The sequence below is a fragment of the Tachysurus fulvidraco genome, chromosome 23 (assembly GCF_022655615.1).
Source record: "Tachysurus fulvidraco isolate hzauxx_2018 chromosome 23, HZAU_PFXX_2.0, whole genome shotgun sequence".
In the NCBI taxonomy this organism is placed as follows: Eukaryota; Metazoa; Chordata; class Actinopteri; order Siluriformes; family Bagridae; genus Tachysurus; species Tachysurus fulvidraco.
The window spans coordinates 8,285,685-8,310,820 of record NC_062540.1 but is presented as its reverse complement, the minus strand read 5'-3'; the positions used below and the strand labels follow the sequence as shown (position 1 = coordinate 8,310,820).

The following is a 25,136-nucleotide window of genomic DNA, read 5'->3' as shown; positions in this document are numbered from 1 at the left end:
TGTAGTTTTACTCGGTTTATACTTCATTAGTTTTAAATGTTGATTTAAATGTAAACACTGGCTCATGAGAGTCTTCAAGACTAAAGACAAATCTAGTTTGTTGACGTTTGAACTCTTTGCACTGAGACAACCAGAATGTTTATTTACAAAAAGCAGAAACTTTGCGCGCACTTGATAAAATCGCAGAGCTGGAAATTAGTGTATACTCACTGCTATCTGAATACAAGTCGCCTAACAAGACATTTCTTCAGGTAACACTTTCATCCTGAACAGTAACAGACGGTTCTCTTTCATCATCTTGTGTTCGAGATCCACCTATGGGAAGGGCATCCGTTCCTGACCTCTACAGAAGCATCCAATTGCGCCAAGTCTGGCTTGACAGACAGGAGCGCGTGCCAAAGGCAGGTAAGGTAACGCCCCTTACCCGAGTGCATAATGCACCTGCACGCGCTGCCTTTCCTCGGTTCCTTCTGATCCTACCTCACAGCTCCCTGGTTTTTTGGACTGCACTTTCTGTCTTCAGGAGGACATATCGCTTGATCAGCCTCCGCCGGGTCGCTGGGGCGCCAGTTGAGCCGGGTCAAGCTCTTTTCGACCCGTTGCGCTGATGCAGCAGCTCAGCGTTGATAAGAAGAAGGAGGACGAGGCCTTCAAACTGTGTCTTCCTAGAAAGCCGGCGCCGCACCAGACACCATCTGGGCGGCCGCCTAACGCTCCTGCTGCGGGAAGCCAGTCCCACTACGCTGACAGGTCCAACAAACCCCGTGGGAAGCCTAACGCTCCTGCTGCGGGAAGCCCCCCCCCCCCCCCCCCCCCCCCCCCCCCCCCGATAGGCCCTGGGGTAAGACGTCTTTCGCCACGGCCGCGGCTCGGAGGCCTCCTATCCCCGCTCCTTCTGTTCCGAAACGTAAGCGGCCGACCTGATGTTCGGCCTCTGGGGGTCTTCAGTCCGCGTTCATGGGCGGCCAGCCCTCCGGACACCCGTTCTACCCTCCAGGCTCACTCATCCAAGAGACGGAGGGTCTCCTTCGGCGAGGTCAGGCCCCCCTCGCTGGCGAGGGTCATCCTTTGTTCCGCACAGGCTTCACCGTTCCCCGTGTCGCCCAGAGTGCGTTCCCCGGTCCCAGTAGGGATGGTCGTGGGATCGAGTGCAGAAGCAGTGTCACCAAACACCCCCCCTTCGCACACCTCTCACATGTTCAATAAAGGCTACGGCCCCAGTTTTTCACAAAAAAATGATGAAAACGTCTCTGGTTTGGCCACTGGAGGGCGCCGTTGCGCCATCAATGAACGGTCCGGCAGGACCGGCCCCCGGCGTCCCGCCCTCCCGTGTAGGGAAGCTCGGGAGTCACGTGACAGCCTGGCTGTCTGTCTCGGCCCCCGATTGGGTGCTTCACACAGTCACGAGGGGTTACAGACTTCAGTTTGTCCAATCACCCCCGCGGTTCAACGGAGTGGTCTGGTCCCACACGGACCAGTGCTCCGCCCACATTCTGAAAGACAAGATCTCATCTCTTCTCGAGAAGGGAGCGATTCGAGTTGTAAGTTGTATTTCTCACCCGGCCTGCGGGGGCATTATGTGCTGGTACGCTGCGACAATACGACAGCTGTAGCGTATATCAACCGTCAAGGCGGCATGCGCTCCTCCAGGCTTCACGCTCTGGCTCACAAGCTGTTGGTATGGAGCACGCAGCATTTTCTGTCGTTACGGGCGACTCACGTCCCGGGCCTTTTGAACAGGGGTGCAGACCTTCTGTCGAGGGGGAACCCTCTATACGGAGAGTGGAGGCTCCACCCCCAGATAGTGGGACTGCTCTGGGAGAGGTTCGGCCAGGCTGCCGTCGATCTCTTCGCCTCGTGTGAAAACGCCCACTGTCCTATGTTCTTCTCGCTTCGGGACAAGGACGCCCCCTCGGCGTGGACGCTCTGGCTCATCCATGGCCCAGCGCGCTGCTCTACGCTTTCCCTCCGCTCTGCCTGATATCCCCGACCCTGGCCAGGGTCGCGGTGCAGGGTTTATCTCTGATCCTCATAGCCCCCAGGTGGCCCAAGGCACCTTGGCTAGCGGAGATAATTCCTCTTCTGTATGCAGAGCCGTGGCCCCTCCCGTTGCGTACGGATCTCCTGACCCAGGCGAACGGGGAGATTTTTCATCCTCACCCGGGCAGGGTGGCTCTCTGGGCCTGGCCCGTGAGAGGGCGAATTTGAGCACGCTGGGGCTTCCCCCCCTTGTTATCGCCACGATTCAGAGTGCCAGGGCCCCTTCCACACGCTCTCTCTATGATTGCAAATGGCGTGTATTTGAGGCGTGGTGCGAAGAGCACCAGCTCGTCTCGTATCTGTGCTCAGTCACTGATATTTTGGGTTTTTTTACAGGGCCTTATCGATCGTGGCAGGCCTTTTTCGACAATTAAGGTTTATTTGGCGGCTATCGCTGCATGTCACGCCGGTTTCGGCGACACTATTTAAAGGTTCAACAGTAAAGGAAAAAGAAGCAGGTGATTGTTTAATTTATATATAAACACATACATCAATGTTAATATTTAAGTTTGAAAAGTATTTAAGATAAAGTCAATGATATCCCCCTAGATCTTCCCACTTGCTTGCTGTGATCTGAAGGTAAATATTTCTCAGGAGAAGCTTGTCTATTTGATGTTGTTTCAATTTGTAGCAAGTATTTTTAATTCCAGAAACTCCGAAAGCTAGCATACCCTTTACCATAGTGACAATACATTGGAGGCCATTCCACCACTTCCTGAGAGCCTGCATGTTGTGCATCTCCATGTCTATTCATTACTTAAACAGACATAATCATGCCTAATCAGCACTTGACAGTAATAAATATATATAATAAATATTTAATATTTTTTTTATAAAACAAAATTTCAATACTTATATATATGTTATGGGATAATATGTTTTTTTAAGGATAAACAAAAATGTACAGGCCAAAAATGTACAGGAAATTAAAAAGGGGCCTTTTTTCACCTTACCATTCTCAAACCGACTGCACAATATGGTCTGAGAAATACATTGAAGACCATATTGTGCAGTCGGTTTGAGAATGGTAATTTGAAAAAAGGCCCCTTTTTAATTTCATTAACATCTATTGGGTTCTGAAGCTCTTGCTCAAATATCAAAAAGAATTTGAAATTTGAGCAAGAGCTTCAGAACCCAATAGATGTGCCAGATAACTTCTTGATTGGTAAATATCTCTTTCAATACAATTACAATCCAAATTGTTGGCAAAATTTAAGACTTTCTTTCACTGGAACTAAGGGGCCCAAATCTATTCCCATATTATAATGCACCTGTGCACAAAGATCCATGAACATGGTTTACTCAAAAGCAGGCCTCCCAGAATCCAGATCTCAACTTCACTGAATAGGTAACTTTTAGGATTAATTATAATGACAGCTTCACACTGGGCCTTAACCATCCAGCATTTGTGACCAACTACTTAGCTGTATTGTGGCTGAAATCCCCACAGCCACATCACTCTTCTGGAAGGCTTCCCACTATATTTTGTGAAGCCTGTTATGGCAGCAATGGAGATTTTAGAGTGTGCGTAGCTGGGAAATGATAAAAGACTAAAAATTCACACCGGTTCGTTGTCAAGACCATTTACTCTTAGATATATTTGATGTTATATTTTGACCTATGCCTACATTGTAAGGTATGTGGGATTCCACTTGGGCAGTGGTCAGGTGTGTCCCCAAACTGATTGGGCCTCAGGCAGGCAATCACTTTTATCAAGACCAAAAACGTAGTTTCTGGGGCAGGGTTGGCAATTCTTAAACGTTCTTGCATAGTTTTGCACACATTACCAGCTTGCTGACTAAACTTACTAAAAAGGAAGTGCCAGATCCGGCCCAGAGGATGAAGCAATGCAAGCAGACTTTCTGCCAGGTAAAAGTGGTTTTTTGTGGGGGGACTGCTGTTACATACTCCTGACATTTACTCCTACTCTCTCTTTTTTCCCGCAGATGGCTGCATCAGACAGAGGACTGAGGACTGTTCAGGCCCAGGAGGTGAAGGGGGAAGAGAACTCTATGCCACATCAGACAGAGGGCTGTCAGTAAAGTAGACCAAGCACAGGATAATTGGAGTATATGGTCAAGTGGTTGCCAACGTATGGGATGACCTAAAGAGCTCCACCTCATGAAGGATGCCAATGCACCGATCATTAGTTAGTATCAGGTACTTCAGCCATTCATATGGTGGAGGTAGCATGCAGCAGCTGGGACATGGTCAAGTATCAGCTGTGGAAGGAGGTCAGTCAAACCCGAAATAAATAAACTTCAACCAGATAGAGCAAAAGTTAATCTGGGATATTAGCTGTTTTCTGTTGTATGGACGTGTAGTGAAAAGCACAGAGCAGTCTCATCACTGCTATCATTACTGGCTCTCTAACATCTGGTCATATACCATCTGCCTTCAGGAAAGCAAAGGTTACTCGCATCCTGAAGAAACCTGCTCTGGATTCCTTAATCAACTACAGACAAGTATCACTTCTTTCTTGCCATTCTAAATTCCATGAAAGCACCTCAAAGATCCCAAACCATCTAGCTTCAAAGCACACAGATACTGTTATTTCAGCTATCACTGAGAGCTTCATGTTGCTAGATCAGTCAAACTGTTATCAATCCTCACATTCAAAAGCGCTTCTCTAAGTCACACGGGACAGGGGTGTCTGCCAAATGCAATGGACATTTTTGTGGATGAATGAAACAAAGATGTAAAACCACTTGTATGAGAATGGAGTACAGAGAAGTAAAAGGCTCATGATAAAAGCATACATAATCTGTGAAACATACTGGAGGCAGTGACATCTATGGCAGAAATCAACCCAACTTTTCATAGGTTTCAAATACTGAAGAAAAAACCGACAAAAAAGAACAAGGCAGCTGATGTAAAAACCAATGAATGAAGCTTCATCATTTGGAGATGTCTAGTAGTTCCAGACTTCAGACAGTATCTGGCTGCAAAGGATCTGCATCCAAGTAGTAAAAATAGTTTTGGAAAATACCTTTTAATAAAGCTAGAAGTCTACACTACAATGGTTAGAACAGAACAGAACAGAGGGCATAGAAGCCTTTATTATCACCACATATACATTACAGCACAGTGGAATTCTTTTCTTCACATACCCCAACAGAGGAGGTTGGGGTCAGAGTGCAGGGGCAGCTATGATACAGCGCCCCTGGAGTAGGGAGGGTCGAGGGCCTTGTGGCAGCTTGGCTGTGCTGGGCCTTGCACCTCGATCCTCCGATCAACAACCCAGAGCCTTAACCAGTTGAGCCACCACTGACCCCTGGTTTTCACATATCCCAGGCTATTATGAGCCTGGGGTCAGAGCACAAGGTCAGCCATCGTGCGGCGCCTTTGGAGCAGGTGAGGTTAAGGGCCTTGCTCAAGGACCCAGCATAGATGTCTCAGCAGCTTGTGGCCTTGAACCCCCACCTTCTGATTAGGAGCCCAGCAACTGGACCGCTGGACCATCACGTCCTTACTTAGCTTAGCTTTTGTTTGTAATAAAGTTTGAAGGTGAGAGTAGAGTACCTTATTTACAAATATATACACAACTAAATGCAAGAATAGAAAGACAAAATGGGAAATGGACATTTTATTTTACTCACACCAGTGTATATTTCAGCCACAATTTAATTAAATCTTAAAATGTGTTGATTAAAATATATTGATTAAAACAGAAAAGGGATATAGACAATTACAAGACAAAAGTACATTAATCAGTTTTTTTTCCTGGTAAGAGAACATGAATCAATCATTTACCTAGGACTCTTTGTAACAATATTACTACAAATAGTCACAATAACCGATCCCAATCTAAATAAAGATATGAAATACAGAACAACTATGGCTTGATGAACATACAAATGAAAGCTCATGTTTGAAAACATAATTATGTCAGGAAATATCCTGGAAATGCCTCAAGTTCAGGGTATCTGACAGTTTATAAGCTCAGTGTCAAGACCTGGTAAGTATTTAACATGATGGTAAATTTAACATGATGGTAAATTAGCATCTTATCCGAGTTGCTCCATTGATATCACAGCACCTTCCTCAAGAAAGAAAAGGTAAATATGTAATAGCTGAATGGTCTGTAGAGACCACAGTCCCAAAAATAATCACAACTGGATGATCCAGGAGTTAAAATTATTTACTGCATTACTATCACTGCATTTTTGTACGAAATTTTTTTGTCCTTTTCTCAGTTCAGTTAAAGGAAAACCATGTCCTTCCTCTTTTAAAGACAAAATTACAAGCTAATGGTAGACATTAGATAGAGTTTTACAGTTTTCATGCGATTTAAGTGATTTTAGTACCTGATGATCAAAACTAAAATGATCAAATGTAAATACAATGTGTGTACAGACAGTTTGCTTAGAGAGAGAGAGAGAGAGAGAGAGAGAGAGAGAGACTGACACTTTGCACATGAAAACAATTTCTTATATAAAACCTACTGATGATTGAGTAAATTCAATAAATAGTACTCAATTCCTGTACTGTATGTGCTTAAAATAACAGAAAAATACAATCAGAGATGTACTTAATGGGGGGAAAATCATGTACTGAGGGAAAAAGGTTAGAATTAAATAATCCTGAAGAAATACAAACAGGTCCAGTAAAAACACTATTTTCAATTCTTGGAGATTTAATTCTTAGAAATTGTAGCAAGTCCCTTCTTCTGATGATCTTCAACCAAGATAGCTATACATTTAAATTTTATCTATGTGCCCTGAAATAAAGTGGTTTTAATAGTGTATTCTAATGTTCACACAGTTGTACAGCAGCGGTTCTCAAACAGTTGCTCAATAACGGAACTGTCTGCTAGTGTGGACACGTCTCCTAAATCCTGTTGGTTGGATGCTATTTTCCTTAGCACACGGCGCATGATTTTACCTGTGGACAATACAGAAAAGCTCAATCAACAGAACATTATATACATTTAACACACACACACAGGCACACACAGGCACACACAGGCACACACAGGCACACACAGGCACACACAGGCACACACAGGCACACACAGGCACACACAGGCACACACACGCGCACACACGCGCACAGAGGCACACACAGGCACACACACGCGCACGCACAGGCACACACACGCGCACGCACGCACAGAGGCACACACAGAGTTATTCTGGTACCTGATCTGGTTTTGGGAAGTCCAGGCGCATTCTGTATGTAATCAGGTGTAGCTATGGCACCAATCTTCTCTCTCACTGTAAAAAAAAAAAAGGCATAGCATGTCAATTTAAACAAATTTCAAAAAGTTGGATGTACTGTCTTTAAACTGACTTCAGAGGTTAAGACTAAGAAACAGATATCAGTACTTCACAAAATATAGCTGGTTTTATAATAGAGGTGTATTGTATTTCCTCAGCAAACCTTGTTTTTTGAGTTCAGCCTCCAGTGTGGCAGTAAAGTTAATGCCGTCATTGAGTGTGACAAAGCAATACAGGCTTTCCCCTTTAACAGGGTGTGGTGTTCCTACAACAGCTGCCTCAGCAACTGCCTCATGCTCCACCAAAGCAGATTCCACCTCTGCAGTGCTCAATAAGTGACCTGAAAAAAGTTTAATACAATTTTTACGCTATTATTATACAAAACAACAAAAAAGAAAAACAGCAAAGAAAATGTGATTTTACCGGAAACGTTAAGCATGTCATCAATTCTGCCAGTGATCCAGTAGTACCCATCCTTATCCCTGCGGCAACCTGAATGCATAAAATATGAACGTGAAAAGTGCACAATATAGTTGTGGAATATTTCATGAGTTCAAGTGAGCATTTAGTCATAACAAAATTAAAGTTTTTCATAAAACAAGAGTTTGCTGTATTCGCAAATTCCTATAGACTTAATATTGGAAATAAAGGGACAGCCAGTAATGCCCTAAAACACTCCAAGTAGTCCAGGCATTCTCAGAATGGCATGTCACTTGCAATCACAAGATATATTCACTGATATTCAATTCAGTAGAACTGTTCACAGCCACACTGACCAAACCACCACCTAGTCAGTGCTAGTGCCAATGTCCAATGTGTAATGCTAAGTGCTAATGTTCATTATTACCATCTCCAGTTACATAAAATCCAGGAAACTTCCTAAAGTAGGTAGTCTCAAATCTCGGGTGGTTCCTGTACACAGTCCTCATTATTCCAGGCCAGGGCTGCTTAAATACCTAAAGAGAACAACATATATTTTGCATAGATATATGTGCCCTATAATTACAATAATATGTACTTACACTGCTAGACATGCAAATCCATTTAAAACACTTATAATAATACTTCTTAACAACATTAACAATAAAAATAATTTACAGATATCAGCATTTTGCTTCATTGTTAAATAAAGAATACAGACATTGATACTATTGCTACTGCAAGTTCTAATAAAATTTGAATTGATTTGATAAGGAGTCCTTTTTTGATGAAAAAGCCTCCAATGAAAAAGGTTACCTGAACAATAATTACACACATTGGAGGTCAACAAATGGATTGTATTAATTGTTATCATCTAGGAATTGGCATTTTACAGAAAAACTTAAATTGCATTAAGGAAGCAATTAGATCTTGGATTAACGCAACTGTAGGAAGTAAACCAGACATGAAGTGCATGTTGGGTTGCAAGCAACATTTTTGGTTGATGCTGCTAACCTATGCCACAGGACACAAACTGAATGTCTGGCCTTGAGAAATTGAGACATTTAAATCTAGAATAAAAATCTGGATATCCTACGAAGTGTTTTTAAAATGGTCCGTCCACCCCAAGACACCCCCCAAACCCCCAGCCAGCTGCACTGAAGAATCTTTTAGTTTTTTCCCCATAATTCTGGGATTTTTGGTACATTTAATTGCGCATAAACAAATACAAATAATTCAAACTTTAATTAAAACAGCAGCTGAGAGATATTCAGATGGTAAATTTTACATGCTTCATATTTCATTATTTTTGTATTTTAGTAGCAAACATGATAAAACATTATTAAAAATCTTCAGAGTGTAAACAGAAGCCTCCTACCAGGTAACCTTCACTTGGTCCCTCAAGTTCCTCTCCTGACTCATTCAGTATGGCAGGAATGACTCCAAAAAATGGAAATGTCTGTAGACACAATAAAACAAGTCTTGGCCAAAATCATAAAGTAAATCCAACAGAAATTGGAAATTCAACTGGACATCTCTAAAAGACCACATTCAAAGCCTCAGTGCCACTAGTTTTGGACAACTATGACAGAAGATTAGAAGCTAGAAAGACTCACTGCAGATCCTGGTTTCAGAGGTGTTGCAGCTGGAAGAGGTGTTAGTACGTGTCCTCCCTGAAAAGCACAAACACAGAGTAAATTATTACTGAATTCACTCTAGTACCATGCTATAAGGGGCAGTGTGCAGACGGTGAAGATCAAATAAAACTACTAGTACACAGAAAAAAAATACTCAAGCAAAAGGTTCTCATACAAATGAGAAGGTGAGTAAGGGCAAATTCAGCAAGGCCAAAATAGTTAAAAAAAGACCTGATCCAAAGAAAAGAAAAGAAAATACATGTCCTCCCCTCGCTCTCTGTCTAGCCAAAAACAATAATAAACAGAATAACCAAAACTGCCAGCGACTTCCTACAAACCACCGAACAGGGTGTATTTACAATATCTACATAGAACCATATTGACAAAATAAACTAGACCAGCAATGTTTTGGTGCTACTTAAGAACCACTTTTCCTGGTTCAGAGCCGGTGCTTTGGCGGTCGAAAATTAAAGAATTGATTTTAAATTAGGCTCCGGCTCTGAACCAGCACTCAAACTGCCTCGGTGGAAAAGAATGCATAGGTGAATAAAAGAATGCAGTAAACTTGGCACCACTCAATGAGAGTAAAAACTTCCGACTGTCACAAATATATGTGGTGTCTTAAGGGATCCCAGGCCTAGTGCAAACCTCTGACAAAAGCAAAAAAATTTAAGATGATTCTAGATCTATTTTAATTCTTGAGTTGCTTAATAATACAGGATGAGTATAACCATACGTAATTTCAGTCCTAGACACTAAAAAAGTAGCCACCTACTGTCTCAGTCTGCCAGAAGGTGTCCACTATAGGGCATCGCTTCTCCCCAACTACATTGTAGTACCATTGCCAGGCCTCAGGGTTAATAGGTTCCCCCACTGTACCCAAGATCTTCAGAGAGCTCCGCTTATACCTAAGAACACACAAACACACACATTATACCTCAGTCACCAAAAATAAATATTTTTTTTACTTAAATTACTACCTGACAACATACACACATACATATACACATGCATGCATAAATACATACATTTGCACATCAATCAGCCATTATATTACATAATGATTCAAGTTATTTTGATACAATACATTTAAATAAGAAAATGCACATACCTGCAGGCACAAAAACACATTTAAGGCAAAATGTAGAAACACTATTTAAAATTAATACATGTTAATATACTATTAATAACATTAACTCAACCATTTACAGCTAACATTACCCTGGTCATAACACCTGTGTGTGTGTGTGGGTGTGTGTGTGTGTGTGTGTGTGTGTATGCGTGTGTGTGTGTGTGTGTGTGAGAGAGTGAGAGAGAATGTGTGTGTGTGTGTGAGAGAGTGAGTGAGTGTGTGTGTGTGTGTGTGCGAGACAGAGAGTGTGTGTGTGTGTGTGTGTGTGTGTGTGTGAGAGAGAGAAATAAAGTACATTTATCCTACTCAGACTTCTGAGTAATATCTTTAAAAAAATGACTTTTTTTTTTTTTTTGCTTGTGTCCAAAACTGTAGGATATAGATTGGAATTTCACATTTATTTGACCTTATTTATCCATAAAATTAAATTGACTGATTCTTGAGATAGTGAAATGAAAATAAATACAATGTATATAGTGTTATGATGTGAATCCAAACAACCTACAGTAATCAGATTAGAACATGTGCACAGCTTGTATGGGGATTGTTGCAAAGTTTGGTGATTTTCTGTTACTCCAGTCACAAATCCATTCAATTTGCAATATAGGATTTATGATTCAATAATATTCACAGAATTGCATTCAAAAACAAAATCTGAATGAAGAAAAGTGATGATAGTTAGTTTTTTTCCTGAGGTATAAACAATACAAAGCAATTTGTATTACAAAATTAAATTAAAAAATTAAAAATAATTAAAAAAAAAATGCTACAGAGATTAAATATAACTACAAGTTCACCATATCTGAGGCTCCATATCTAAGGCATAAACTCTTCACAGCAAAAATGCCAGATTCTATGAACTCTTTCTTGAGCAGTTCCAAACAATGTGATAATTAGATGTTCAGTTTACAGACTGCGATGCACATCTTGAAATTTTTACAACCCAATGCATCAATCATTACACCCCACCACAGTTTCCTGCCCGGTTAGAATGCCATTTACATGTCATGGTCATTTATACGTGCTGTGACCGTGTGGATAAACATAGCACCTTGACTGAGAAAACATAATATTCTTAGTATTATGACAGTATCTAAAGAGTAAGAACAACAAAAAACGGTTGTAAAAAAAAGGACTTACTTGTGGACTGGCTCGCTGCCGTACTTCATGAGGAGTCTAATTGCTGTGGGTGCTGTGTAAAACTTGGAGACCTTGTATTTATCCACTATCTCCCACATTCTGCTAACATCAGGATAGGTGGGCAGGCCTTCAAACTGTCAGCACGGACAGCAAAAAATCAGATATTATTATTATTATTATTATAATATGATAGAGATATTACATAATATTAATATTATTAAAAAATATTAAAACTATTAATGCAATGTAAGGAAGAATACAGGTATACAAGTCAGTTATACCTTTCTGCTAACTTTCTGTATAGCAGTTAGATTCTGAATAAAGGTGCTTTTAAAAAATTTGCTTATTTTTTTAAATTTGCTTAAATTTAAATAAAATGACCAAGTATTAGGAACCTACTGCACCGGATATTCTGAATTTGTTGAAATCTACAGTGTATAGGTTGTTTCCTCACCAGAACACTTGTGGCCCCATTAGCCAGTGGACCGTAAGTGATGTAGGAGTGACCTGTAATCCAGCCTATATCTGCTGTACACCAGTAAATATCTTCAGGGTGGTAGTCAAACACCATCTTAAATGTTACAGCAGTATAAAGCATGTAACCACTGACAGTGTGCAAAACACCCTGGAAAAAATACAGTAGAACATTGATCAGGACTTAAAAAAACAGAACAACTGTTAAAACTACTTCAACCTGATGAAGTAATTTCCCCACATTGCAAATTGGACAATGACAAAAGGGAGGCATGTCCACTCTTTCTACTTCTTTTTCGGTTTTGCTCTAGAATCTTTTGTGGTAAGAGTACATGAAATATGTACATCATTGTAACCATGTTTAGGTAGTTGGTACATGTGGTACTTGTCAAAGCAACATTCAAATGGACCCAAGCATTCCCAGAAGAACATTGTCATCACACTGAATCATCAGACTGCCTCATTGCCTTCTACTCATATTCCCTTTTCCACCAAAAAGAACCGGGTGCTGGTTCAGATCTAGTGCTGGTGCTAGTTCAAAGTTGGTTCCACTTGTGAACCTTCTAAGAACTGGTTTGCCTTTCCATGTGCTAGAGAGCCATCACAGTGCCGAGTCTGACGTCACCGTATACGTGTCATGTTTCCCAGGAACGTTAGCGCAGCAGCAGCAAACACAACAACAATGGCGGATGTTGCTTTATTGGCATCCAAACGTGACAAATCCAACATGTACATGCTCCATGTAATTTGTATAAACGGAGGTTGTAATCGAGAACATAACATTATTTTATCATTAACAAAGAAAAAAGTTAGCCGTAGCATGTAGCTACTTACTATCATGTGTGCTGATAATTGATCATATTGCGGTAAAGTAAAAGTGTATTAAACATTAGTAAACTTTAAGTACATTATCAAATGCACTAACAGTAGCCCCGCCCACAGCTCCTGACGCAAGCGTCTAGACCAGCAACATTTTGGTGCTACATAAGAACCACTTTTCCTGTTTCAGAGCCGGTGCTTTGGCGGTCGAAACAGTAAGAACTGGTTCTAAATTAGGCTCTGGCTCTGAACCAGCACTCTAACTGCCTCAGTGGAAAAGTGACAACTGTGACACCTGGTGCCTTTTCTTCCCCCAAGTAAGCGATGTGCACGCACACACACACTTGCACACACTCGCACACACTCGCACACACTCGCACACACTCGCACACACTCGCACGCACTCGCACGCACTCGCACGCACTCGCACGCACTCGCACGCACTCGCACACACTCGCACACACTCGCACACACTCGCACACACTCGCACACACTCGCACGCACTCGCACGCACTCGCACGCACACGCACACACACACGCACACGCACACACACACACACACACACACACACACACACACACACACACACACACACACATGTTCCATGGTCCTATTCTGATGCGCACATGCCTATTATAAGTGCTTTTGGCAGTGGACAAGGGTCAACATGGGCACTCTGACACCTAAACTTCATTTACAGGTGATGAGAAATGAAGTGAACAGATTTAGCAACCGGGCAGCATTTCCTAAAATGCTTAAAGCTTCGCTTAAATTCAGTTTCATTTGTTGTTTATCACTCTTAACAACAGATGTCACAATTCAGCTTTATAGAAATACTTATGGATATTTTAGACATAAGTTTTTAGAAATGTATACAGACCAAAGAGCAAGCCAGAAGCCACAGTGGCAAGAAAAACCTCCATGAGGAAAAACTCATCGTAGACTTTAGGACAGCAATATGTTTAGTGACACAATACCTTTGGTTTGCCAGTGGATCCACTAGTGTACAGGATGAAGAGAGGGTCCTCAGATTCACACCACACTGGCTCACACTCATCTGATGCGGCATCCATCAGATTGTGCCAGCATACATCCACCTCTGGGTTCCAGGGAGTCTGTGCCAACCAGGAACCATGAAACAGAAGAGCACATCATGATTTATTTTTTTCTTGCCTTGAAATTTAAGGAATACGGTTTAAAAAGATTCAACCCAAAACATTTGAGGTGCAATTCTCATACAGGGGTTCCCCACATATCTCTAATCAACTACATGCAATCTGGAATACAGGAGTAAAATTCCAAACAAGAGAAAAATCCAAATAAAAATAGTGTTGTACACTCTCTTAGAGCTACTAATCTAATAGCACTATAACTTGAGCAGAAGCAAGTTGGTTGGATCAATTCCAGCATGCATGGTAGTAGCTGAGAGCAGAACACACAGAACCAGGTAACTACATTTCATTCAAGAAAACAAGAGTGTTGAAATGAAAATAAATAGCGAGCTAGCTTTAAAAAGTGAGAACAGTCAATTCCATGAGAAAGTAGGCAAGGAAAAGAGTAGCAAGATTTTGACATTCACAAACCCATGGGATGTGAATGATTCTGTGCTGAATACTGTGGTTCCAGACACAGTTACCCTCAGTCTTACTGTGGTTCCAGACACATTAACCCTCAGTCTTACTGTGGTTCCAGACACATTAACCCTCAGTCTTACTGTGGTTCCAGACACATTAACCCTCAGTCTTACTGTGGTTCCAGACACATTTACCCTCAGTCTTACTGTGGTTCCAGACACATTAACCCTCAGTCTTACTGTGGTTCCAGACACATTAATCCTCAGTCTTACTGTGGTTCCAGACACATTAACCCTCAGTCTTACTGTGGTTCCAGACACATTAACCCTCAGTCTTACTGTGGTTCCAGACACATTAACCCTCAGTCTTACTGTGGTTCCAGACACAGTTACCCTCAGTCTTACTGTGGTTCCAGACACATTAACCCTCAGTCTTACTATGGTTCCAGACACATTAACCCTCAGTCTTACTATGGTTCCAGACACATTAACCCTGTCTTACTGTGGTTCCAGACACATTAACCCTGTCTTACTGTGGTTCCAGACACATTAACCCTCAGTCTTACTGTGGTTCCAGACACATTAACCCTCAGTCTTACTGTGGTTCCAGACACATTAACCCTCAGTCTTACTGTGGTTCCAGACACATTAACCCTCAGTCTTACTGTGGTTCCAGACACAGTTACCCTCAGTCTTACTGTGGTTCCAGACACATTAACCCTCAGTCTTACTATGGTTCCAGACACATTAACCCTCAGTCTTACTGTGGTTCCAGACACATTAACCCTCAGTCTTACTGTGGTTCCAGACACATTAACCCTCAGTCTTACTGTGGTTCCAGACACATTTACCCTCAGTCTTACTGTGTTTCCAGACACATTAACCCTCAGTCTTACTGTGTTTCCAGACACATTAACCCTCAGTCTTACTGTGGTTCCAGACACATTAACCATCAGTCTTACTGTGGTTCCAGACACATTAACCCTCAGTCTTACTGTGGTTCCAGACACATTAACCATCAGTCTTACTGTGGTTCCAGACACATTAACCATCAGTCTTACTGTGGTTCCAGACACATTAACCCTCAGTCTTACTGTGGTTCCAGACACATTAACCCTCAGTCTTACTATGGTTCCAGACACATTTAACCTCAGTCTTACTGTGTTTCCAGACACATTAACCCTCAGTCTTACTGTGTTTCCAGACACATTAACCCTCAGTCTTACTGTGGTTCCAGACACATTAACCATCAGTCTTACTGTGGTTCCAGACACATTAACCATCAGTCTTACTGTGGTTCCAGACACATTAACCATCAGTCTTACTATGGTTCCAGACACATTTAACCTCAGTCTTACTGTGTTTCCAGACACATTAACCCTCAGTCTTACTGTGGTTCCAGACACATTAACCATCAGTCTTACTGTGGTTCCAGACACATTAACCCTCAGTCTTACTGTGGTTCCAGACACATTAACCATCAGTCTTACTGTGGTTCCAGACACATTAACCATCAGTCTTACTGTGGTTCCAGACACATTAACCCTCAGTCTTACTGTGGTTCCAGACACATTAACCCTCAGTCTTACTATGGTTCCAGACACATTTAACCTCAGTCTTACTGTGGTTCCAGACACATTTACCCTCAGTCTTACTGTGGTTCCAGACACATTTACCCTCAGTCTTACTGTGGTTCCAGACACATTTACCCTCAGTCTTATTGTGGTTCCAGACACATTTACCCTCAGTCTTAAACAGGTTTGACCAAAGTATTGTTTAACTATGATACCAAAAAAAAAAGAAAAATGATTTTGAAACACTAGTAACATCCTCATTAGTGTTAGCCTGGGCCTAGTCGGTCGCTCTGTTGGCCAGCTGTTGCATCGCATTTAGTTTTGTTACGTCTGACAGATGCACTTTTATTAAGTAAGAAAAATGGTCAAAGTGAAATGTTAAGACCTGATCAGTTATGAACAGTGGGGGTAAATCTCACAATATCAGAACAGACATGTTATAGACATATTCCACAATAAATCATATATTTATCCCCTAAAATAACTTTCCACTTTAATATATTGCAATTTCACATAAAAGTTAGAAAAGTCTTTGACATGATTTATCTTGGTTTCATACTTTTTATATCTGCTGTAGAAGTGGATGACTAACAAATGACTAACATGACTAACTTTTTGTTAAAATATATATTCTAAGGTCACATGTTTGGGGTCCACAGTATTGACATTCTAGTAAGAACACAAAACAAATGAAGTGGGACAAATAATATGTGAGACACAGGTTATCTGGGTTTCCCCCCCAGATATAATGTTATTATCACGTTTCAGAATCGGTACCACCAAAAAATAAGCAATTAATCTGAAACTAACAAAACAAATTCGTCAACAGAAACAGCATTTTTTACAGCTTTCTTTTTAAAGCAGCGGAGTTGTACCAAGTCTGAAAAGTGTATGAATGTGCGTGAACAGATGCACACAGACACACAATGTTAGCATTAGAACACTGATGCAGGCATCAGAAACGGTTCAGGAACTGTTAGCGTTATGGTCTCCCAGGAATCGGGTCAACCAAGTGTTAAAGAAAGTGTGGGGAGAAAAGGAGCGTTAAACAGAGGGAGGACATGAAATACCTTGGGGATTTGACGAACCTTCCTTACTTTTTCTTTCTGATTCTTCTGCTAAAAGGGTGGGCAGGAAGTGAAAGTGAAAGGATTTGTATAAATATGGCAACACTTCAATGTAAGTGAAGACATTTAGCTCCACACTGAACAAAAATACAGCGACATCTGATATTACCAAAGACTTAGAAGCAGTAAAAGAATGAAATAATTAAACAGATGATACTGTCTGTACCAACAGCAATAACAGTCAAAATTTCATTTATATTCAAATTTTAATTTATGAAAAAATGTGCAGCTAAAGTGTCTATATAATGGCTATAGTGCCTTTCAAAATTAGGATGCATGTTTAAAAAAACAAAAAAACAAAAACAAAACAAAACAACGGTTCATCAACAACTTGGGATGAACTGAACTCAGCTTGGCTTATATAATAAACTAAAAAGTACTCTTGGATGTTGCCATATTTCTGTTATGAACAAAAAAAATAATAATAAAAATAAATAAATTAGTAAGTCAACATTAATGAATATAACTGCAGCTTTACAATCGCAACCCAAAGTGATTAATAAGCAAAATCTATAGTCACCTGCAGGTCAGGGCATGGGCGTTTTGCTGGGGGTGACATGGAGCTTGGTGAAGGGATCTCTCGTTCATCCTTTGATAAGTGTTTCAAGACAATGCATCGCTCTACAGGGAAAGCCCTAACACACACACAGTGCATTCAACAAACAACTTTCAGACAGTAAGCTAAAGATCTAACCCTTATAAATTTGGTGTATAGCTTACTTGTCTCGACATTTCTGTAGCGCTTCATCTGCAATAACCTTAAGATGTATGAGTTTATCACCTCTGTAAAAGCCATCTAAGAAAGAAACACAGAAAGTAAACAAAATTAGACGACAACCTAAATATAAAGTGGGTACTCGTACTTACTAGGAATAAATAATTCCAATCTAATATTTAGTCCTTGGAAAGTAGTGATTTGTGTGTTCTATATAATGCAGTAAGTACACACACCAAATGTATAAAGTTTATTAGATATACATAAGTAATGTTATATTCTAATAAAGGTTATCATTACCATTCCATTGTCATTATCACTATTATTATTTTCTCTTTAAATAATTATGTAATTCAAGAACAATAATGAAAGATTTAAATGATCTAAATTTACTTGGCTGAGATATGTATACATAGGACACCAAATTACAATTCATTCAATTTACCAGACACATTTGGTCATGTGATGGTCACACACATGCACACACAGTCCACTTTATTAGGAACACCTGTACATTTGTGCAGATATCCAATCACGTCTTGTGGCAGACGCACAATGCATACAGGTCAAGAGCTGCAGTTAATATTCACATGATAGAAGAAAAAATGGACAAAGAAAATCCCTAAAACATCTGCGCACCGGTATCTGTGCCACCAGCAGCAGTTTCTACTCTGAGGCAGTCAGATTACTCAACATCGTTGGCTCCAAATGCTCATCTGTTCTAGTCACCTAACTTGAATACCACCACAAACTGCGATTTACCAAGCTGCATAAGACATGTTTAATTAAGGAACTATTTTTTTTGCTGCCGATATTGTAACTATACTTCTTGCTGCTACAGTTTAGATTTTACAGGCCATGTTCTGTGTGCTTATTGTCCTGTATTATTGTATTGTGTCTACAAGATGTATAAAGGAATGACAATAAAAACCCACTTGACACTTTATTTGAATAAGTGGACTAACCTGACTTTTAAACTCCATTCAAACTCAAAAGTTATTAACAGTGGTGCTTAGAGTGAGTCCAAAAACTACATAGATTCTGACTTCTTTTCTTCCACAGACTGAGGCAAATAACACCCAACGCAGCTTTAGATAATTAATTCCATTTCATTTTCAATACGTAACTTTTACATTGTCCATCACTAGTTAAAGGGCCTTGCTGCAATTGTGTTGGTAAATTTAACTTGTTAATGATAACTAAAATAAAGTTCAACATTACATAATTCTTACCAGATGTAATCAGCAGACAACACTGAGAATCCATAATTCTTTCACAGAGTGATTCAGCTGAAAAGCCTGCAAACTGGAGCATGACACACATCTTTAAAAATAAAGTAATACACATACTATTTATAATGTTACTAGATATATGTGCATACCCCAAGGTCTCCCAAAACAGGGGTTATGATTTCTAACCCATCATAACTTTATTCAACACCCCAGGCCCTGTGAAACTTTCTATCTGTGATCAATGTAATGTTTCAAATCAATGATATCATTCTGAAATCAAGAACATCTATCCACAGAATATTTTATTACATTTATTTTATTGTCATAAGATTTTAAGTCCTACTTCAATTTTTACATTACAGAAAGCCCACTGGACATTCACTTGAACATTATAAAGCTGGGTAGCAATGCTTCAGCAAGTCAAAATGGGGTCCTTAATGCAGCACTTCGTTGTATTGCCTGTAGAAGTTTATTCTAAAAGGATTTCCTTTTAATAATAATATACAACAATAATATAATGCCAATAAACATGCACTATGAACGTAGAAGTGACTATGCACAATTGGGTACTATATTAGGAGTTACATTGAACAATCCACTTATAGGCAGAGATATTGTTTTAATAAGGGATCAGTTTTGAGGATCAAAAACATACATGAACCCTGGCAACCCTACCACAAGCTTTTGTGACCTGTCCTTTAATGAGCTACATTAAAGAAAAATGTAGCCATCTGCCCCTTAGACGCATTATCTGTTCAATTCAAATAATATATTTGTATTTGGTGATGCCCATATTATCCGCATGTTTTAATAAATCTGGAAACATCTGGAATTATTGTGATAAAAACTTTTGTATGGCAATAGCAAATGCTAACACCACAGTAAAAGCAATAATTTGAGGAGAAAAACAAATTACAGGATAAACATACCACAATCGAATGCACAGCTCCAATACGGGCGCAAGCCAACATGGCCACCACCAGTTCAACAACCATCGGCATGTAGATGGAGACACGATCCCCCTTCCTCACTCCTTTGGGACAGAGTACATCATTTGAATTTCCAAATTTCTACCATCTTCTAAAATGTCAGCTGGTTCTCACTTAACATACCTTGGGACTTTAGAACATTGGCAAACTTGCACACTTGCTGTAGTAGTTCTTTGTAAGTCACCACCTTCTCCACTCCTGGCTCATTCCCCTCCCTAAATCCATAAAAAAAAACAGAGATTTATGAATAATAATACATGGTTTATAATCCTCTCTACTTGATTATAATGTAGACTGCAAATTCATTGCCTACCCTAGTTTACATCCATTTATGTATATTATCTGTACAAACACTGAATATTATCTTGGTCACAGTTCTACATACAATGTACATAATACACACATTGATAAACATGCTGTATATACAGCTCACACATATTCACATACTCTTATGCACACACTACCTTCTATACCTTTATTTACTTGTTGTACACATATTAACATATTTATCAGAACTTGTTCCTTTGCAAATTTTCTATTTGCACTTCTGCAAAGATGCTAAACGACATTTTGTTGCTATGTACTTGTACTATCTATCTATCTATCTATCTATCTATCTATCTATCTATCTATCTATCTATCTATCTATCTATCTATCTATCTATCTAGTAAAAGGTTTACTTATATTGTGACATAGCCAACCCTTCTTCCTACAATATGCTGCAAGATGTTCTAATGTAATGTCACAATATAAGGTGTCGCCCACATGAGGATGGCTTCCTTTTTGAGTCTGGTTCCTCTCGAGGTTTCTTCCTCACATCATCTCAGGGAGTTTTTTTAACCACTGTTGCTTCAGGTTTGCTGATTAAGAATACATTTTAATTTAATCATTTGCCAGCAACAATTGTCCATTGTTAAAAGCTCTAGACAAATAAACCTGAATAGATCTTATATATTTTAACAATATTTAAAAGCTCATAATGTAAAATACTAGTGGAACATAACTAGGAAAAAAAAGCATGTGGCTGCAAAAACATCAAACATTAACTGTTTGTTTGCATTTTCTTTTAGGAACTTGGCAAGAACTTGGGAAGAACAGACGGGTACATACAGAAGAACGGGTTTGTTTTCAGTTTCTACCCACATGTCTACATATCACCAAATAAAACTATTCTACTTAAAAAACAGACTCTTGCATGCCACTATGGCAACATGTTTTGTGTTATTATTATTATTACAATTATTAATAGTAGTATAAGCATTATCAATGAGCCTCATTTACTAAGGTTGATGTGAAAGGATTAATTCGCAAATGGTTTGTATAAACATTTACCCAAGAAATGTTGTTATTCCTGAACATACTGTAAATCCAGAAAGTGTGTGTAAATGTACGCATAAGAACACAAACCAATACAAACATCAATATCTTTGACTTAAAATCATACCATTTTCATTTCATATACCATTATTTTTCTCTTCATGTACCATATTTTTGCAATTTCAAACTGTCTTATTATTGTGTCTATTCCAGTGACATATAGTAGGGGCAGATTTAACTTTACAAAGAACAATTCAAAATGTTTTTTATCCAAACTTGAATACGTTTATTTTCCACATATACATAACAGCACAGTGAAATTCGTTCTTCGCACATGCCAACTTTGGAAGTCAGAGTGCAGGGTCAGCCACAATGCAACAAACAGCAAAGAGTCAAGGGCCTTGGTCAAGGGCCCAACAGTGGCAGGTTGGCTGGAACCCTGGTCCTCAAATCAACAACCCAGTGCCTTAAAGGTGGGGTCTCCGTTGTCTGAAAGCCAATGTTGACATTTCAAATCACCAAAACAAACATGCCACTAACCCAAATTGGCCCCACCCCTGTTTTGATAACTCCAAACCACACATACACCCAGACAAGTATTATGGTGGAACTTTTTGGGCCGAGGGTATATTTATAATAATTATATTTATAATAATTATATATTTATATAGTTATACCTGACCGAGGATATATTTTTATCAATAAATAATAATAATAATAATAATAATAATAATAATAATAATAATAATAATAAGTAATAATATGGTAATACAAATGTGTTTTTGTAGTACTGCATGTTGTACCGTGAAAGGTTTATGTCCGCTTCACGCGAAAGACGTTCAGTTCTCTCCAGCGCTGGAAAGCTGATCCTATATTAACACGGGTCCTTCTTCTTGCCTTATCATAAGCCTTTCTTCACTTTCTTTCTTTGTTTTTATCCGCCATGTCAATGATAAAACCGTTTTCTGTTAATGTCACACATGCGCACTGAACACTCTCTCCGCTTATATTGACAAGACCCGCCCCTTTCAGCTCATTGCCTACACATTAGTTTTGTTTTTGTTTTGTTTGGCGGCCCAACGCAGTTTTCTGAAGCATTTCTCAAACAACAGAGACCCCACCTTTAACCTCTTGAGCCATGCTGCCTGTGTGTGGGATATATTTTGACAATGACACCAAACAACAAAAAAGATTAGTAATTGTACCAAATTTTTAACAGTCCATTCCAGCTAAATCAGTAGACCACACTTAAAATGTATGTCAATTTTTTTAATTAATGTTCAAGTTACAGAATAAGTGAATAACACCATCACAATATACAACGCACCTCCAGACCAAACTAACCCAGCTCTCTGTTCCTAGCTCTATTTGTCAGTGGATCACCAGCTTTCTGACAAATAGGCAGCAGCTAGTGACACAAGGGAAATTCATGACAAACAGCAACACTGGCACCCCTCAAGGTTATGTTCTCTCCCCATTTCTCCCTGTACACCAACGACTGCACCTCTATGACCTATCTGTTAAGCTCCTGAAGTTTGCGGACGACACTACAGTCATCGGCCTCATCAAGGATGGAGAGGAGTCTGGCTGTAGACAGGAGCTTAAAAAGCTGGCTGTAAGGTGCAGTCACAACAACTTGGAGCTTAATACGCTCAAAACTGTGGAGATGATAGTGGACTTCATAAGAAACCCCTCTGCACTCCCACCACTCACCATCATGGATAGCACTGTGGCTCTCCCAGGACCTGAAGTGGGACACTCACCTCAACACCACTGTAAATAAGGCCCAACAAAAGATGTACTTCCTTAACCAGTTGTAGAAGTTTAACCTGTGACAGGAACTGCTGAAACAGTTCTACTCAACCGTCATCCAGTCTGTTCTGTGCACATTAATAACTGTCTGGTTTGGCTCAGCTACAAGCTACAGACTACAGAGAACGGTCTGACTGCTGAAAGGATTATTGTTGTTCATCTGCCCTCCGATCAAGAACTGTTTATATCCAAAGTGAGGAAAATGGCTCAGAAAATCACTCTGGATCCCTCACATCCAAGTCATCCGCTTTTTGAACGTTTACCATCTACAGAGCCCAAAATACCAGCACAACCAGGCACAAGAACAGTCAAACTACCTCATGAACAGTTAAATATTCCACTATTATGCAATAACAATGTGCAATAATCTTATATTTATTTGTTACCACCTCCATCCTATTACATCCCTGCATCTCATTCTATTCTAATCCATATCATGACTGTACATACAATTTATTTATTTTTTAAAAAATGTGTCTATTTGTATTTACATATATGAATTTTTTTTAATTCTCATCTTATTTTTATGGCCTATGTGTCGTCGCTGCCTCCGTGTTCTGTAAGCGTATGACACAAACAACTCCTTCTGAATCTGATTCTGATGGGACACAAGGGAGCAGTAAACATATTCTCAACAGACACAAGTCCTGATGGAGATCTGAGTGGTTGTACAATACATGGTTGGAAAAAATAAATCACAGACTTACCAGTAAAAAGCCACTTTGTCTCCCAGCTTCCTCTCATGGACATTGTGGTCCAGGACATTGTAGCAGATATTTGTGGTGGCTCCTTCCATGCACTTGATGTAAATTCCCCCATGAGTCACATCAAAGTTGTAGTCCATGAACTTGCCAGTGTGTTTGGTCTTCCAAAAAAAATCTTTGGCAACATCTCCCCAAAACTCTAAACATAAAGACAAGCCAGTTTCACAAAGCAAATGTAAGCTTACGTTCAAAAGATGTCTCATGTGAGCAACATCCAGGAGACACCAGACATGTTATATATAACACCAGAAAAGAATCATATTAATACCCTCTGGTGAGTCGACTGATTTGTTGTAGAGATAAGTGTATTTCTCCAAGCTGCAGACATGAGCTTGTTTCTTCAGCTCGTCTGGGGCGTGCAGCGTCTCTTCTGACGGAACTTTATATGGTAACATTGTGGCTAATAGGGACCAAACCTGTTATAGTAAAAAAAAAAAACAACAACACTTCGTTCTGTTTACTGATCCTTCAGCACCAAATCACGTAAAACTGAAGTAGCTTAGCAGCTGCTGAACTGAACGTCCTTCAGTCCTGTTTAAAGGCGTCCTGTGACAGTTACTTCCGCGTACAAACACCACACGCAAAGTGACCGAATCTACAGTTCGAATAGGAAAGTGTTAGCAACCATCAAGCTATCAGCTAGCGACATAACAGCTAGCTACATAACAGCCAGGATCCTGTAGCGAACTCGAGCTACTTTACTAAAAGCACCTTGACATGTGGTGACATTTTTCTGTATAAATGACAAACTAGTAAAAATATACCCAGCTCACAGGCTGTATGATGCACCGTATCGGTGTGTTTAGTTACTTTGTAGTAGGTTTTCTGTTGAAGTCAAACATTTTTATTGCACTTTGCTCTTGAAGGCCGTTTTGTATCATTTTCTAGCTCTTTGAAATAAACTTGTCAATTGCGTTCAGTCCTGGTTACTCACACTGAACCCCATCGCTCGAATAACGAGCTTATCGACATTTATAATGCAAAACAGCACGTAGTAAAACCTACTTTCACATCGGTCGCATGTCCAAACAAAATCCTTTCTTACGTCCTTTACACACAATGCAAGACGCTCACTATACTAGCTTTACAACAGGAGAATAGTCAACCAATCAGCATTTAGGATTCCGAAAAGTAGGCGGGGACTTAAGAC

At 40.0% G+C, this 25,136-nt stretch overlaps 1 protein-coding gene and 1 long non-coding RNA gene across 5 annotated transcripts; one reads left to right on the top strand and one right to left on the bottom strand.

Annotated features, from left to right (window-relative positions):
• Positions 1–3,136: 3,136 nt before the first annotated feature.
• Positions 3,137–5,778, top strand: LOC125140033. Its single transcript, XR_007139241.1, has 2 exons — positions 3,137–3,909; positions 3,987–5,778. It is a non-coding gene; the product is annotated as an uncharacterized LOC125140033 (long non-coding RNA).
• acss2 (acyl-CoA synthetase short chain family member 2) lies at positions 5,612–25,136 on the bottom strand. Of its 4 annotated transcripts, none has more exons than XM_027145215.2 (20): positions 24,992–25,136; positions 24,255–24,402; positions 23,930–24,125; positions 20,216–20,307; positions 20,033–20,136; positions 19,104–19,176; positions 17,877–17,952; positions 17,677–17,791; positions 17,100–17,147; positions 13,860–13,997; positions 12,043–12,213; positions 11,589–11,722; positions 10,092–10,224; positions 9,296–9,352; positions 9,058–9,138; positions 8,107–8,215; positions 7,683–7,751; positions 7,423–7,599; positions 7,182–7,256; positions 5,612–6,924 (listed from the first exon to the last, which is right to left on the bottom strand). In XM_027145215.2, the coding sequence occupies exons 2-20, from the start codon at positions 24,379–24,381 to the stop codon at positions 6,797–6,799; spliced, it is 2,103 nt and encodes a 700-aa protein (XP_027001016.1). In that variant the 5' UTR covers positions 24,382–24,402; positions 24,992–25,136; the 3' UTR covers positions 5,612–6,796. The 4 variants fall into 4 exon arrangements, with proteins under 4 accessions (XP_027001016.1, XP_027001018.1, XP_027001019.1 ...); XM_027145217.2 differs by having other exon boundaries at positions 17,100–17,144; XM_027145218.2 differs by lacking the exon at positions 17,100–17,147.

Bases quoted from the DNA above. Each gene is read 5' to 3' on its own strand.
- acss2 (XM_027145215.2), bottom strand. From the start codon at position 24,381: ATGTTACCATATAAAGTTCCGTCAGAAGAGACGCTGCACGCCCCAGAC. The intron at 20,308-23,929 runs GTAAGTCTGTGA...TTATGGATTTAG, and splicing joins GACAAAGTGGCTTTTTACTG to GGAGGGGAATGAGCCAGGAG. The intron at 6,925-7,181 runs GTACCAGAATAA...TATTGTCCACAG, and splicing joins ACTTCCCAAAACCAGATCAG to GTAAAATCATGCGCCGTGTG.